Source organism: Crocodylus porosus, unplaced genomic scaffold (assembly GCF_001723895.1).
Source record: "Crocodylus porosus isolate Cpor-Errol unplaced genomic scaffold, CroPor_comp1, whole genome shotgun sequence".
Classification (NCBI taxonomy): domain Eukaryota; kingdom Metazoa; phylum Chordata; order Crocodylia; family Crocodylidae; genus Crocodylus; species Crocodylus porosus.
In genome coordinates, this window is record NW_017728947.1 from 31696842 (window position 1) to 31710355 (window position 13514).

Genomic DNA, 13514 nt, shown 5'->3' on the forward strand with positions numbered 1-13514 from the left:
AAAAAAATCTTTCACTTAGTCTAAAATAAATTAGCATTTCTTAGGTTAAACAAAATTTTTCAGACCAAACAGAACCAACATTTCTCCCCACCCCCTTTTGTTTTATTTCCTGGAAAGTTTCCATTTCAACTAACAGTTCTACTTTTGGTTGGCCTGAATTCAAATTTTCTTTAGGTTTTCAGTTCAGCCAGAAAGCAAAATTATTATTCACACAACTCTTACTAGAGAGATTTTGATTGCATAGACCTAATGAGGTATGCCATTTTTTTAAAGAAGCCATACCTAATCAGCACAAAAGAAAGATTTGTAAAGGTCCATAGGGATTCAATGATGTTAGGGGCTGGAAGGGACCTTACAAGATCATTGGGTTTTATGCATGATCCATTCTGTTGTAATTTAGTACTATGTCTAAATGCACTTGGGCAGAAAAGACTGCTGGGGTCAGATGATGGATTTGAAGAACTTCTGGTGTCGTTCTAGTATGTAGAATAACTACAATATAGGCCATGATGAAATTACATACTCCATTTATGTGAAATCAATTCTACATAAATCAGGTAATAGAGATTTTTCCTTGATCACCAAGAAAAATCCAAGACTAGATTTTTGTTAAACAAGAATTAAATAATTGACAGTATTAGAGGAAACAATATGCATTAGAACTTGAAAATTATAGTAGCCCAGGCACTAAGAATCCATGCCATTGTAAGTTAAATTAAGAATTTGAAAGCACAGAAAAATATAATCAAGATGTGCTATGTAACCATATCTCAGTTTTTCAAGCATTTGCAGTTTTTTATGTTATTCTTAATAAATATTCTTTTCCATTTCTTATTTTAAAGTTGCTGTTATTTTTTTAACCTTTCTTGGAGCTGTCTAAAACTATTTACAGTGTAATCTGTAGAAGAGAAAAGCTTGGATTTAAATAGAAGTTTTAAAAAGAGTTCCCACTTTCAATTGCAAATACAGCTTTGCTATTTAAAAAATATATATATATATATATATATATATAATCTCAAACTTTCGCACAACTTGCATTTCCCCATTCAGGAAAGATCCCTCTGATTCCAGCAAAATTCCCCCGATAGCTTTATTTTTGCCTAAATACAGAAGTCAGGGTCAGGCCTTTTATTTAAACAAAATTAAAAAATGATAATTTCAAATGTAAATTTTTCAAATCAGAAGTGCTAGCCATTCATATTTTAGTCTTCTTGAAAAGACTAAGGGTCTAATTTACAGCCCACTGAATTCAATAGATTTTTTTCCATTGACTACAAAAAGCCTTCCATCAGGCCTCATATTTATATTTTAGTCTCAGTCATAGGATGTAAGTTTCTGTGATGACATCTATTAACAGATATAGATGTTATCTGTGACAAATTAAAGGCCATTATGTTGAAACTAGCTAAAAAGAGATATACAGGGTTTTTTTCAGCCTTTCATTCCACTCTGGAATTTGCTCCTATGAAATTTTATTGGGACAGTACTCATATACTCAAAAATCTAAAACAATCTCTTTTCTGTATAATTTATATTAAAGATATAGCAGGGTACATCATCAGCCCAATGAAATACCAAACTCCCTTTCTGGAGTCCCAGTTTCCATTCATGAAATAAATTGTTGGGACAGATATCTGTATTCCTAAATGCTTGATTTACACCTAACTGAAGATGCAGCTCACAGTTTGAATAAATTCAGGAGGACAAAAAATAGAAACATAAAGTGTAAAAATGTTATGGAACTGTATTTGCAATGAGCTTTCCTCCTTCCACCACCCCATTACATCTTTGTAGTTCCTCAACAGCCAGAAGGGATCTGAAAGAGATAGGAATAACTTTGCTATTAGTTTAAAAGGTACTCAGATAAAATGTGAGAGGTTATCAGTCTGCATTCCTTGCTGTTTAGCTGATCAGCAGCTGCACCTGCAAAGGGAGTTTTCTCCTCATAGTATAGCTTTGTTTAGCTGACCAGGTGTTATATGCTGTTTGTTTGACTTCTCTTAATCATCTGATGGACGTAAAGAGGAGGAATATATAAGGTAATTGGACCAGCAGCCTCTTGCACATGTTTTTCTGTGTACTTTAATTAGCTATTCAAAGCCAAATCCTGGAAGCCTTGCTTAATTCTTAGCCTTTCCTGAAACAAACTCCTAGCTAAACACAGACCAGTGAAAAAGTGTAGTTCTGCAGGTTTGGGTTTCATTGCCCTCAAATGAGTGAAATTTTACAAAGGTATACCTAGAAGGTATTGTATAAATATGCATAATGTATGTGGTTTACATTTTTCTACATCTTAGTTATCTGTTTGCTCAGAGTAGAACAAGTGTAGCTGAAACTGTTACATGAAAAAATCTAGAATGGCAAACTTGTGGTTTTGTAAATTGTATAGAAAAGTAACCACAAACCTGAAAGTTGTTTTGGTGAAGAAAAAAGTCTTCTCTCCAAAAGACAGTTTTATTTTAATGAGAAGCAGATTCTTCCTTTACATATGAAAATTCAAAGGGAAACTAGATGTATTCAGTTTTCCTTGAGGTAACACCATGGAGTCACAGACGATGAAAAAACCTCCCTGCTATACAATGAGAAAATGACATAAGACCTGTTCTCAGCTGCTAATGTTCAGAATAAGGTTCTTTAAGAAATATAGCAAGGTCCCTATGGGGGAGAGGAGAGACAATTAGTAAACAGTTCCTGAGATTTTATAAGCACTGTAACAAAATGAAACAAAACTTGAACTAAGCAAATATCCAGAAGAGAGCTGGGATGATCTCACAAGAATTGTGGCCATAGTCAGGATAGCAGGAGGCAAAGCTAAGAAAATAAGGGGTGGGAATAAGGAATGAAGGTGTAGGGACAGAAAACAAGCAGGAACAGGATATGTTTTAGCTTGAATAGTGCTGGGAGGGACAAGGGCTTGAAATAAAGACCAACCTGTTTGCTTTTCTTTTAGACTCTGACAGTGCTTTTCATGGGCTGGAATTTCTGCCAGAAAACCTCGGAGAGGCTCCAAACAAAACAGAAATGAGGGTGAATGAGAAATATTCATCTCTACCTGCTGAGGAGAAGGGGATTCACATTATCAACATCCGAGCTATTGAAGACATAGGATATGTCCAGCATGAAAGTACAGTAAGTAGAGGGGTTATTGGATGATAACATCTGGGTTTAGTGGCATGGAATCCGGTTTTTTTTATTCTCAGAATCCCTAGCCCCCCTCCATAAAACAAAGTTGCACATACAGGGTTGAGGTTAGATAATGTGCTCTTTGCACTTTTGCTTGTAAAATGAGATAAATTACTAGCTCTAAATACATAGGTAAACTAGAGGGTAAGGATTGATCTAAAGTATATAAAGGGTCACTTATTCCTGGTTTAAACAAGCCAGTGAACAAAGCTATGGGAGCCTTTCAAATCTATTTGGCTATATCAAAAAGAGATTATAAATGTCTTCATTTTTTTTTTTTATCCCAAATCTATGCATATCCATTTGCACTGGACTGATATATTGATAACCCATAGCGTACTATAGGTTCCTGTTTTCTGAAAACATAAACACTAGGGAAAATGCTTTCTAAAATGTTTTTAAAACTTAAAACACCTAAACTGACTTGTAAATGGTTGATATAGATGGAGATACGTTTAGTACTTAGCACTGGCATAAGTATCTAAAAAGTCTGAATGTATGTGGCTAGGTAAGGAAGGGAATTGCGGCTGAGAAAGGGAATACTAATCTTACTTAACAGAAAAAACTAGAAATACAATAGTCTTTCTCCATTATTGAAAATGATAATACCATTTATTTCAAAGCGGTTATGCTGATTCATGCCAAACAAGAAATATTTTTTCAACCTGAATTTCACCAGCTTAAAAGAATTGCACTATTATTTCTTCAAAGCAGGACTAGCAAACTTACTAAAATCTTTCCACCCTGGCAGGTCACCTATGGTTTTTGAGATGACCTTATATTTTAGTAATTTTACTGAGGCCAAGTCTATGGACTCCTTAAGATGGCTTCTCATTAACAGTTCTTGTGGAGTTCAGGATCTCAACATATATGATATCTTAACCTAGATCTGTGTTTATCAGGTATATGGAGGAAGAAGGAATGGTGTTTGGATCTGTTTCATAGTCTCTGATTTCAGCAATTTTGAAAATAAGCTAGATTTTCTGCAGGGCTTAAAAATGTGAAGTGAGCCGGTATGGAGCTTAAATTCCAGGCTGAGTCCTTGCAGGACTTGCAGGCTCTATAGAGGATCGGGCAGAAATGAGAAGCTCTGTAAGGTTGGGTTCACTTGGGACAGACAAAGGAAGGAAGGGCATTTTTGTGTCCCCTTGAGCATTGGCACAGCTCCTGCACTCCTGTGGAACCATGGCCAACTCAATGCTTCTTTGGAACCTCACTGCTGTTCCTATTTGTTTCAGGGTCCTGATGCACCTTTCTTACCTTTGGGAGCTTTGGTGCAGCTCTAAACCTCATCAAATAACTTGTGAATGATTCCAAGATTAAAGCATTTGCACCCAGAGAACAGAACACATTTTATCACTAAAGTAACATTTTCATAAAAGTTCTCCTCTGGACAGTGATAGCACATGAAAACCATAAAGAAAGATTGTTTTTCTGTTTCGTTAAGCATGCTAGAATGTGTCCAAAAGTTTCAGTAGGTAAAGCTGTTACTGGCTTACCTAGGGAAAGACGCCTGTCTCAAGATTAAATAAAAAAGAATTAGAATACAAATGAGATTTCCAAATGACGAGTCCAAATTCTGAAAGAAGCTGTATTCTTCCTCATTACATTCGAGGCTAGATTGGTTTTTAGTGCAATTCCTTTCTTTTCTGGTGCTAATGGCTCCAAGGGAAAAAAAGGAAAAGCACCTTCTGTATCAACTTTCATATCCTCTATCACAGAGGTGGCAGGGGAGTTCATAAAAAGGGATTGCCATGTCTCTGCTGATTTTTAGATGGTACACTAGGAGTTGTAAGCAAGTAGTATACTTGCACTAACCTGCTAGAACTATCTGCCTAATCTAAAACAGGGCAGACCACAGAGTCGTGGTGCTGCAAGTGGAACCCTTGTAGCATTCCCAGTCTAGTCCATTTTTTTTTACTGTAATTATGAATACAGCACTTCCAGGGCTGTCCTGAAGCCAAGTATCCCAGAAAGTACTCCAAAGCCCAAGCCTTGATGCTGAGTTACCCCAGAAAACCCTATTCATTTCAGTAGGATTACCAGGTGCTCAGAACTTGACATGATCAAGACCTGAGCTTTACCTATTAGAGCTATGTTTTAATAAAGAATTCATCATTGGAGCCCCACTTCTCAAAGTGAAAAGAGAATGGTGGTCCTAATAGAAGCATTAAAGTTCCTAGATTTTACTGAGGGTGATCAGTTGTTTTAAACAGATTTGACATCATGAAGACTGAATTATATTATGTCCCTTAATATTTTGCTGCCACAAAAATCTACATGTCCATTTTAAGGGCGCAATTCAATCAGAATGAAAAGTTCAATGTATTCTTAGTGATGTAGAGCATGAGACTAATAGTTAATAATAATACTTCTGTTCTTTGTAGTGTCAAAGGGCCAACCAAGAATAGAGGCTTATTCTGTTAAGCACTGTACAGACACAGCGTAGTACATAGTCTGTGGACCCAAAGACCTTAACATTTAAACAGACAAAACAGACACAAGCAGGAAAAAGGTTATCACACAGAGTGAAAAAGTGAAATGGCAGCAAATGCCAATTTTGTTCGTACAGGCTTGGGGCTTAGTTAAGGGGGGCATGCTAAATGGAAAAACGAGTGAAGGGGGCACTAAAGGGAAGAGAGAGTTCTGGGGCACGGACAATGAAGAAAAGACTGAGAGGAGCACGATTGGAGTGAGACCAGGATTAATGGACTCTTAAGGGGTGCAGAGTAGGCATAAGGTAAGCAAACAACCAATCAGAACAGGACTGAGAAAGTTCAGTCAGAACTGTAGACAGTAGATTAATTTTCCTACACAAGACATGTGTCCTAAAATAAGTAAAGATTAAATTTAATATACCTTAATATTTTAATTATGTTGTTATTTGCTCACAGAAGAGTAGGGCCTTTGACCTGACTACTGTAAATCTGGCTCCCTCTTCAAAGTACTTTCTCACCCTTCTAACTCGAGTGAATATGATTTATTGCCTAAAGTGAATATTGTCCAAGTCAAAGTCTCCCCAGGCTTTGGCTCTTAAATATACAAAAACATGGGAGGAGATGTGCACGTAAGGCACTCCTTGACAGTAAGGACAATATGGAGCTAAAAACTTTACAGAGTTCTGAGGTTATAATTCTGGAGTCTTGTAAGTGTGGAAAGCACTGGGTTGGTATTACTAAAAAGAGACATACGCTGGACATACATGCTAAGAAGGCCTAAATATGTGGAAGGAAGGGCCTTTTCTGGGCTCAAAGTGAGAAGAGATGATAACGTTTAAACTCAGGCTACCCCATCCAACTGAAATCAGTTGGCTTTTAGCAGATATTACATGTATCCTGTATGGTGTTATTTTGGTCAGGTTCTAACATAAAGTAAGTTCTCATGCAGGCTGTAATATATATTTAGCTCCTTCCATCAGTGGGTATCATATCTGGCCTTTCTTTAAGAGGAAAAATGTTTTCCTGCGTATGCTTTAATCCACAGCTGTATGTACAACAAACAGTTGATGCACCTGTCACAGCTGGACTGTAGCCTGTTTGATTTGCAACTGATGGACAGTTCCTGCCATTTGCCCCAGCAGTTCATTGCCGGTGAATGCATGTGGGGAATTAATTCCAAGTCTTCCTGAAAAATTAAAAGCCATGAATTGTGTGTGACCTCAGTCTCTGTTGTGTCATAGCTACAGCTTGCATTTGTTATGAAAATAAGTAAATCTATTGGTCAGCTTCCCTCTTCAAAATTCTGTGTGCGCATTAAGGGCAGATTTTGGCATCTTGTTTGAAAAGCTCTGACTAAATAACAAGTTACTTCCGTGCCTTATAGTACTGCTGTTTCCATATTTGCCTGGTAGCAAGAAATATTTTTAACTGCATGTGCAGTTTCAGACATGGTGCAACACTGAAAGCATAGATGGCTTTTAATGAATAATGCATAATTCCAAGTCTGGAGTAAATATTTCTACTACCAGCAAATTTTAGTGAGACTTGGACTTTACATGAGGGAACAAAAATCATGAATTAAGTAAAGACTGACCACAGTCCACTTGCCATTTTTGACTGAGCTGTAGGACCATCTGGCTCCCTTCAGTCTCTGTCTAAGCTGATCTCATTTTTCAGATGATGCAAACTTGCAGCTATAGATAAGAGAAGCGAGAAATGTTTGCACATGATATTAATCTATTGGTCAGAATTAAAACACAGATGTCATGGGAAGAAAGGACAGATGATCTTAGTGGTAATTAACCCACAAAGGGGAAAACCAAACCCATCACGTAGCTGGCTTATGAATCTGGGGGTTGGTAATTAGATTAAATCCCAGGCATGTTATCTATCTCTTTCTGGGCAATAGAACCTCAGCAGATCAATCAGCAAAACTACAGGTGTTAACTTGCAAAATTCTTCCTAGTAAGTTGTATGGGAGGGCTTCCCTCATGCTCCAGGGTATTTGAAAATAGGATGTTCTTTTCCCTGTGTAAGAAGGAACACTTTATCTGAATTTGAGGTTGGCTTTATTTAATGTTTGGTGCGTTTGGTATCCATGTCAACAAGGGTATTAATAACACTTCTTATTCTTTTTTTCTCTCCCTCTTTTCTTCACCTCTCATTTACAGTTATTAAACTCACTGTCTAGAGATCCAGATGCCAACTGCAAATATGGACTCTATTTTAGAGATGGCAAGAGGAAAGTGGATTATATCTTGGTTTATCATTACAAAAAATCCTCTATGGGCAGAACACTCACTAAACTAATTCATCACAATGATGCAAGTGCTCGAAATACCAAACAGGATCATCCACTTCCTGGGAAGGGAGTGAACCTTGACATGGGAGAAAGTGAGCCACAGATGGACTACCATGAAGATGACAAGAGATTCCGTAGAGAGGAGTATGAGAGCAACCTCATTGAGGCGGGTCTGGAACTGGAAAGAGATGAAGATGTAATTAACCTTTTCAGCTTCTTAAGAGTAACATAACAAGTGAGGGCCAAATATTAAGACATAGTGGGCACATCTCCACAAGACACTACGTTGCTGTAGCAATGTGCTATGGTGATGTAGCATTAGCAGGCACAAACCGTGATGCCGCAGCTATGTCACCATAGCAATGTACTCCCTCACTATAGTGCACTACTGCAGCAATTTAGCAGCTAAAATTAACCATGTGCCACCAGCATGGCACAGTACAGGCTGTTACAGTACCATCATTTAGTGCTTCCAAAAGGAAGTAGCACAGTAGCAACGGTACCGTAGGGTGACGTGTAGATGTGCCCACTGAGAATCTGACTGCAGTGAAAGGTACAGGTATTCAGTGTCTGAGGAATCTGGCCTTTAGTATACATAGTGCCACTGACATCAGCCACAACACACGCAACTGGATCAGGATTATACTGTGGTTAATATCACACTGGTATGCAGCTCAGTAACTGAAGCAGCATGTTTGTTTATCCTTAACTTTAATTCATTTATACTTCTTTTTTCAGGAACAAACATGACAGCTAGGCTTCTGATAGTATTTCCATGATCCAGAAAATAAAGTACCTTGGGCATGTCTACACATTCATTAATGTACCATAGTAACTGTGCATTCGGTTTAGTTCTTGTGTAATCAAGTATTAAATCAAAAAGGAGCACACCTTTTTAGTGACACTACTGTGCAGTAGCCTAATAATACTGCACAGTAGTGTATTAGCACTGTTTGTGCTGTGATGCACTATTGTGCAGTATTATTGGTTTACTGAGCAGTTAGCATCTTGTGTAGATGTGGCCTTTGAACATTAAGTAAAAGTAAAGCCGGAATACAGCTAAAACTGTCTTATCTAACATTTTTACGTATATGAATGGATAGCCTGTATTTTTCCATACATATACTGGAAATGTGTAATTCCAATAGCTTCCATAGCATTAGACTGCTTCAAAAAAAGGAAAAAGAAACATGTTGTGAAATAATTAAGCACAGTAGTGCTGTGTTTTATAGTATGGGAGGGATAAAACCCCAAAATGGGACTAGGGAAAGGCCAATGAGGCAGGAATTCACACACTCTCCCTTAGATTATGCAAGTTCCTCCACAAAAAGCTAATGAATTTTGTGGATTTTAGGTGCTGGGCAGTAGACTGAGTAAAAATAGGTAGAGTTCCTTTATATATCATTCTCTCAAGAAAACACTGCTGAGAAATTCCCAAATAAGACCCACAAAGACCTGCCCCTAATTGACTGCACCCTAGAAAGGTGGAAATGTTAAGACTTAAGGTGGTAAAGAGTCAATAGTGGCAAGGTTCCTGAAGATGTCAGAGTGTTGAAGGAAGAGAAAAGACAGGAAAGTAGCACAGAGGCTCTGTACATATCTTGGACATTTCTGCAGATGATAAAGTTGTCCAGCTCTCATATTGGGGAGCTCTTTCACCTACCCAAGCCTATAAAACCTTCCCCCTCTTCCTCAGAAAACTCTTAGAGTTCAGACACCTGAAGATTTTCCCCCATTTCCCTCATCCTATGGCTTTTTTCTAACCGTTTCTTTTTTCTTCTCCCCTTCTGTTAAAATTGTAACCAACAAAAAAGTTGAGGTGGATAGAAAAGAAAAAGAGGGGTTGATCAATGTCAGTCCTAAGAGACAATGTATATCATCATTGTAACCTTTAACACATCTTGCAGTTGAGCTTGCATTATAGTTTAATATACTTTACAAAAGTTTTTAAGATGGGCACAAAATAGAATATAGGATTTGAACACTTGTGAATTTCTGGGAATATTCAAAATAAAAAAATGCAAATTTGACCTGAGCCCCAGATTAGAGTAATTTTTGTATTTCTAAAATCTTTATCTGAATCCGAAGTTTCTCATTTTGGGATCTCTTCTGGAAACTACATAATTATCTCTTTAATGAAATGAGTCGGTGCCCTTGCATTATTACAGCTAGAATAGAGTCTGAAGCAACCCTGAAAAACCTGAAAGTTTGGTCATTTTTCACTCTGAGTTGTGAGGCTGAACATCACCTGTAATTCAAATTTTATTGAGTTATGAGCAGTGAATTTGTTGCACCTCAGTCTAACATCCAAGAGCATGAAATCTGCTCCTGGGAACCTTTAGTAAATGCTCTAGGTTAAGCTCATGGATCTAAGATGTAATTTCATCCTTCCATTATGTTTAGAGATCAGCAGTATATCATATAAATCCTTTCACCTGCACAACAAAAATAATATGTTCTATTAAAAGACACTGACTATGTAGAATAATTAAGATGTGTGTGAAGTGCTGCCAGTACAATTAATAGGATGGCCATAGTTCTATTAATTTCCAAGGAAGCAGCTATATTTTAATTAAGTGATCCAGAAATATGGTTAAGGTTGCAATGGAGGCAGGTAAACATTTTGTGAGTTTTAGTTGCAGGACCTTAAATGTGGTGCTAAGCACTTTAGGTCTGTGTTTTTAGTACATATGGATGTACGCCCATTAAATATTTATAAATATACACATATGTGAAATTTATTTTTCTTTTTCCACTTCTGTATTCCTAACATACACTTAAAATACAAATACATTCCTGAATGTAAATAACAGGAGCCTTCCATGAACCTTGCAAACAGCTTGGAACTCTTGTGCCAAGTCATGCAGCTTTTAAATAGAAGGCTATATGTATGTTCCCACCTATGATGTGTAATACTGCTTTCAAGGATGATAGCCTCAGAGTTTAAACCAGGACTCCATGCATAGAGAGTTACTATCTTTTTAATAAAAGATAACAAAACAGGAGAGAAATTAACAGAGATGTGAGGGACAGACATCTATGTCAAATTCCATGTCCAAAGCTTGAGTGCAGGGCAAAAAGCTTGAGCTTGAATAGCATGCCATGAAGTTATGTCACATGTTAATAATATGTTAATATGTAATATGTTAATATTAGTTTAAAGTGAGCATTTGTTGAAGAGAAGATGTATATTAAGTTGCTTAAACTCGCCTTTGTGCAGTAAAACTCATAGATGTTTTTTTGAAGCTGTGCCATATTGGAAAGGGCAGATATTTATGTCCCCTGAGTAATGAATTTCTGGAAAGCAGGTGCAGAATATTGCAGACTGGAAACAAGCTTTTATAACTGTATAAACTAGTAAAGCAGCAAGGATAGAAATATAAGACTGAAGTGCTATTTAAAGTTATGCTTTCATTTATATTTAATAATCTGTTGAACTGGTAAAAGATAGGTACAGTTCACTCTGGGGTATTGAAGTGACAAATGAAAAAACACTATTACAGTGTGAACATTTAAATAAAAATGTGTTTGAGGTCAAGCTTCAAATCTAAGAACTGAGATGATTGCAGATCAATAGGAGCCAAATGTAATGGCTAAGATTTCTCTCTAGTTTGTATACTAATGTACGTAAGGCTTAGACAGCCTTTCAGTAAATACATTCATATTATGAAATATTTGTTAATCATTATCTGATATTTTCTTTTTTTTCTGATTAAGAAGCTTATCATCTAAGATCAGATTCCCTCATCTCTAAATTGTCCAGTGTTTTTTGGCTCTCTCTTACAAGGGGACTGTGGTTCTTATCCTTCAAGTTATCTGGCATTTGCAGTAAGATACTACTGACGATCCTTAACTCTCAAACTTCACAGGAACAGTCCCAATGTGCTTGACGTAAATTGAGTTGCTAAGTACATTTTCTTTGTCCATGGCAATTACCCTTTATTTTCCAAACAGCTAGTTATTCTGTTAGAGAATAATGGTATTTAACATTTGTGGTACGGGCACCTGCAGTCAGTCAACCAAATAATACACTAAAGGATTGCATCAGAGTTATTTAGAAGTAGATGAAATTTTATTCTTCAGTCTGCAATTTCTGAAACTGGAGGAAAAGCAGCATCTTATTTTACCACTTATAAAGCATTTTCTCGTCCTTTCTTCCTGTTTTAGACTAAAATCCATGGGGTTGGATTCGTAAAAATACATGCACCTTGGCATGTCTTGTGCCGGGAGGCAGAATTTCTGAAGCTGAAAATGCCTACAAAAAAGGTTAGTGCTGATTTTCTTTTTCTCCAGTAGTCACAACATGCACCTCTACATCAGCAAGTGTGTGTGTATGCTGTTTTACATGCAAAAATTATATAGGGTTTTTCACCCTCAAAGTCTTTTTCAAACATTTATGAATCCTACAAAGGAAATTAGTATTATTTTGTTTTTCACCTTTATAGAAATGAGGCAGAGGGACTAATTGATTTCCATAAGGCCACAGAAAGAATTACTGTTGGAATCAGGAGAGAAATCAAGAGTTCCTGGGCCTCTGACTGCTTTCTATGCCGTATTTCATTCTTTCCACACATCTTGAAAGAGTAGGCTGCATGGACAACAATATTTTTTTCTCTCTACCAAGGCCCCAATCCTAAACAGGCCTGTGGGAGAACTATTTTTCATGCCAATAGTTCCATCGAGTTCAGGGAGTACTTATGTCAGAAACTAATCACGAATGTAAGTGTTCAAAAGATCTGGAACTAAATTACCATAGAATAAATTACCCTTCAGAATATTTGAAATGTCATTACAAAAATGATAGTGTATTTCCATCACAGGACAAAATTCATATAATCTTTGAGATATATATATCTGTACCTGCTCAGTGAGCATAACTTAGAGATGAATTAATATTTAATGACATTCCTAAGTGCAGGTCCCAGACTCTGCAGAGAGCAATCTGTAATGGAACAAGAAGCAGTTTCAAAACCCAAAGCAATTTATTACAAACCTAAAATTATACTTTGGTTTGAAATATGTATTAGGAGCCATTCTTAACTCACTTAACACATGATTTGCTTTAATTATATTTCCAATTTTAAACAAAAACCTGTTTTGCCCCTTGATATTAAAAGCTATGGTACCACATGGGAAAGAGTTTTTCATTGAATAGTGGCCAGGGGGAGAGGGGGAAAGATGCACACAGATTTCTCATCTTTCAGTCATAGTCCAGTAGAAAGGAGAAATGAACTTTTACCCAGTTGTGCCTAGAAATCAGCTCAAACCAAACCCATTCATTTGGTCACCTTCTACTTGAGAGATTAGATTCAAGGAATAACTGTGGGGCTCAGATTTTGAAGTTTGCCTTTCTTATTTAGCTTTTAAAGCATTTCCAGTATCTCTGGTACCACAGAATAGTGGTAGACCCAAATTGTCTTGGTGAAGAATATACGTAAAACTAGTTCTTTTCTACAAATGATGTAGGGTGCCAGAAATCCCTACAAGACATTCTCATGCAAGTCTTCCTATACCTCATGGAGCTCAGAAAGGAAATCCATTCAGCAGTTATTAGGAATAGTCTGTGGATCCTCCAGGACTTTCTCCTGTCC

The 13514-nt window shown here is 37.0% G+C and overlaps 1 protein-coding gene across 4 annotated transcripts in view; it reads left to right on the forward strand.

Annotated features, from left to right (window-relative positions):
* The window catches only part of ANO1 (anoctamin 1), a 133962-nt gene that overhangs the window by 45603 nt on the left and 74845 nt on the right, over nucleotides 1-13514 (forward strand). For all 4 annotated transcript variants that reach the window (XM_019551995.1, XM_019551996.1, XM_019551997.1 and 1 more), the window contains exons 2-4: nucleotides 2951-3129; nucleotides 7793-8119; nucleotides 12091-12189. In XM_019551995.1, the coding sequence (XP_019407540.1) occupies nucleotides 2951-3129; nucleotides 7793-8119; nucleotides 12091-12189 (605 nt within the window). The remainder of the gene's footprint in view (nucleotides 1-2950; nucleotides 3130-7792; nucleotides 8120-12090; nucleotides 12190-13514) is intronic.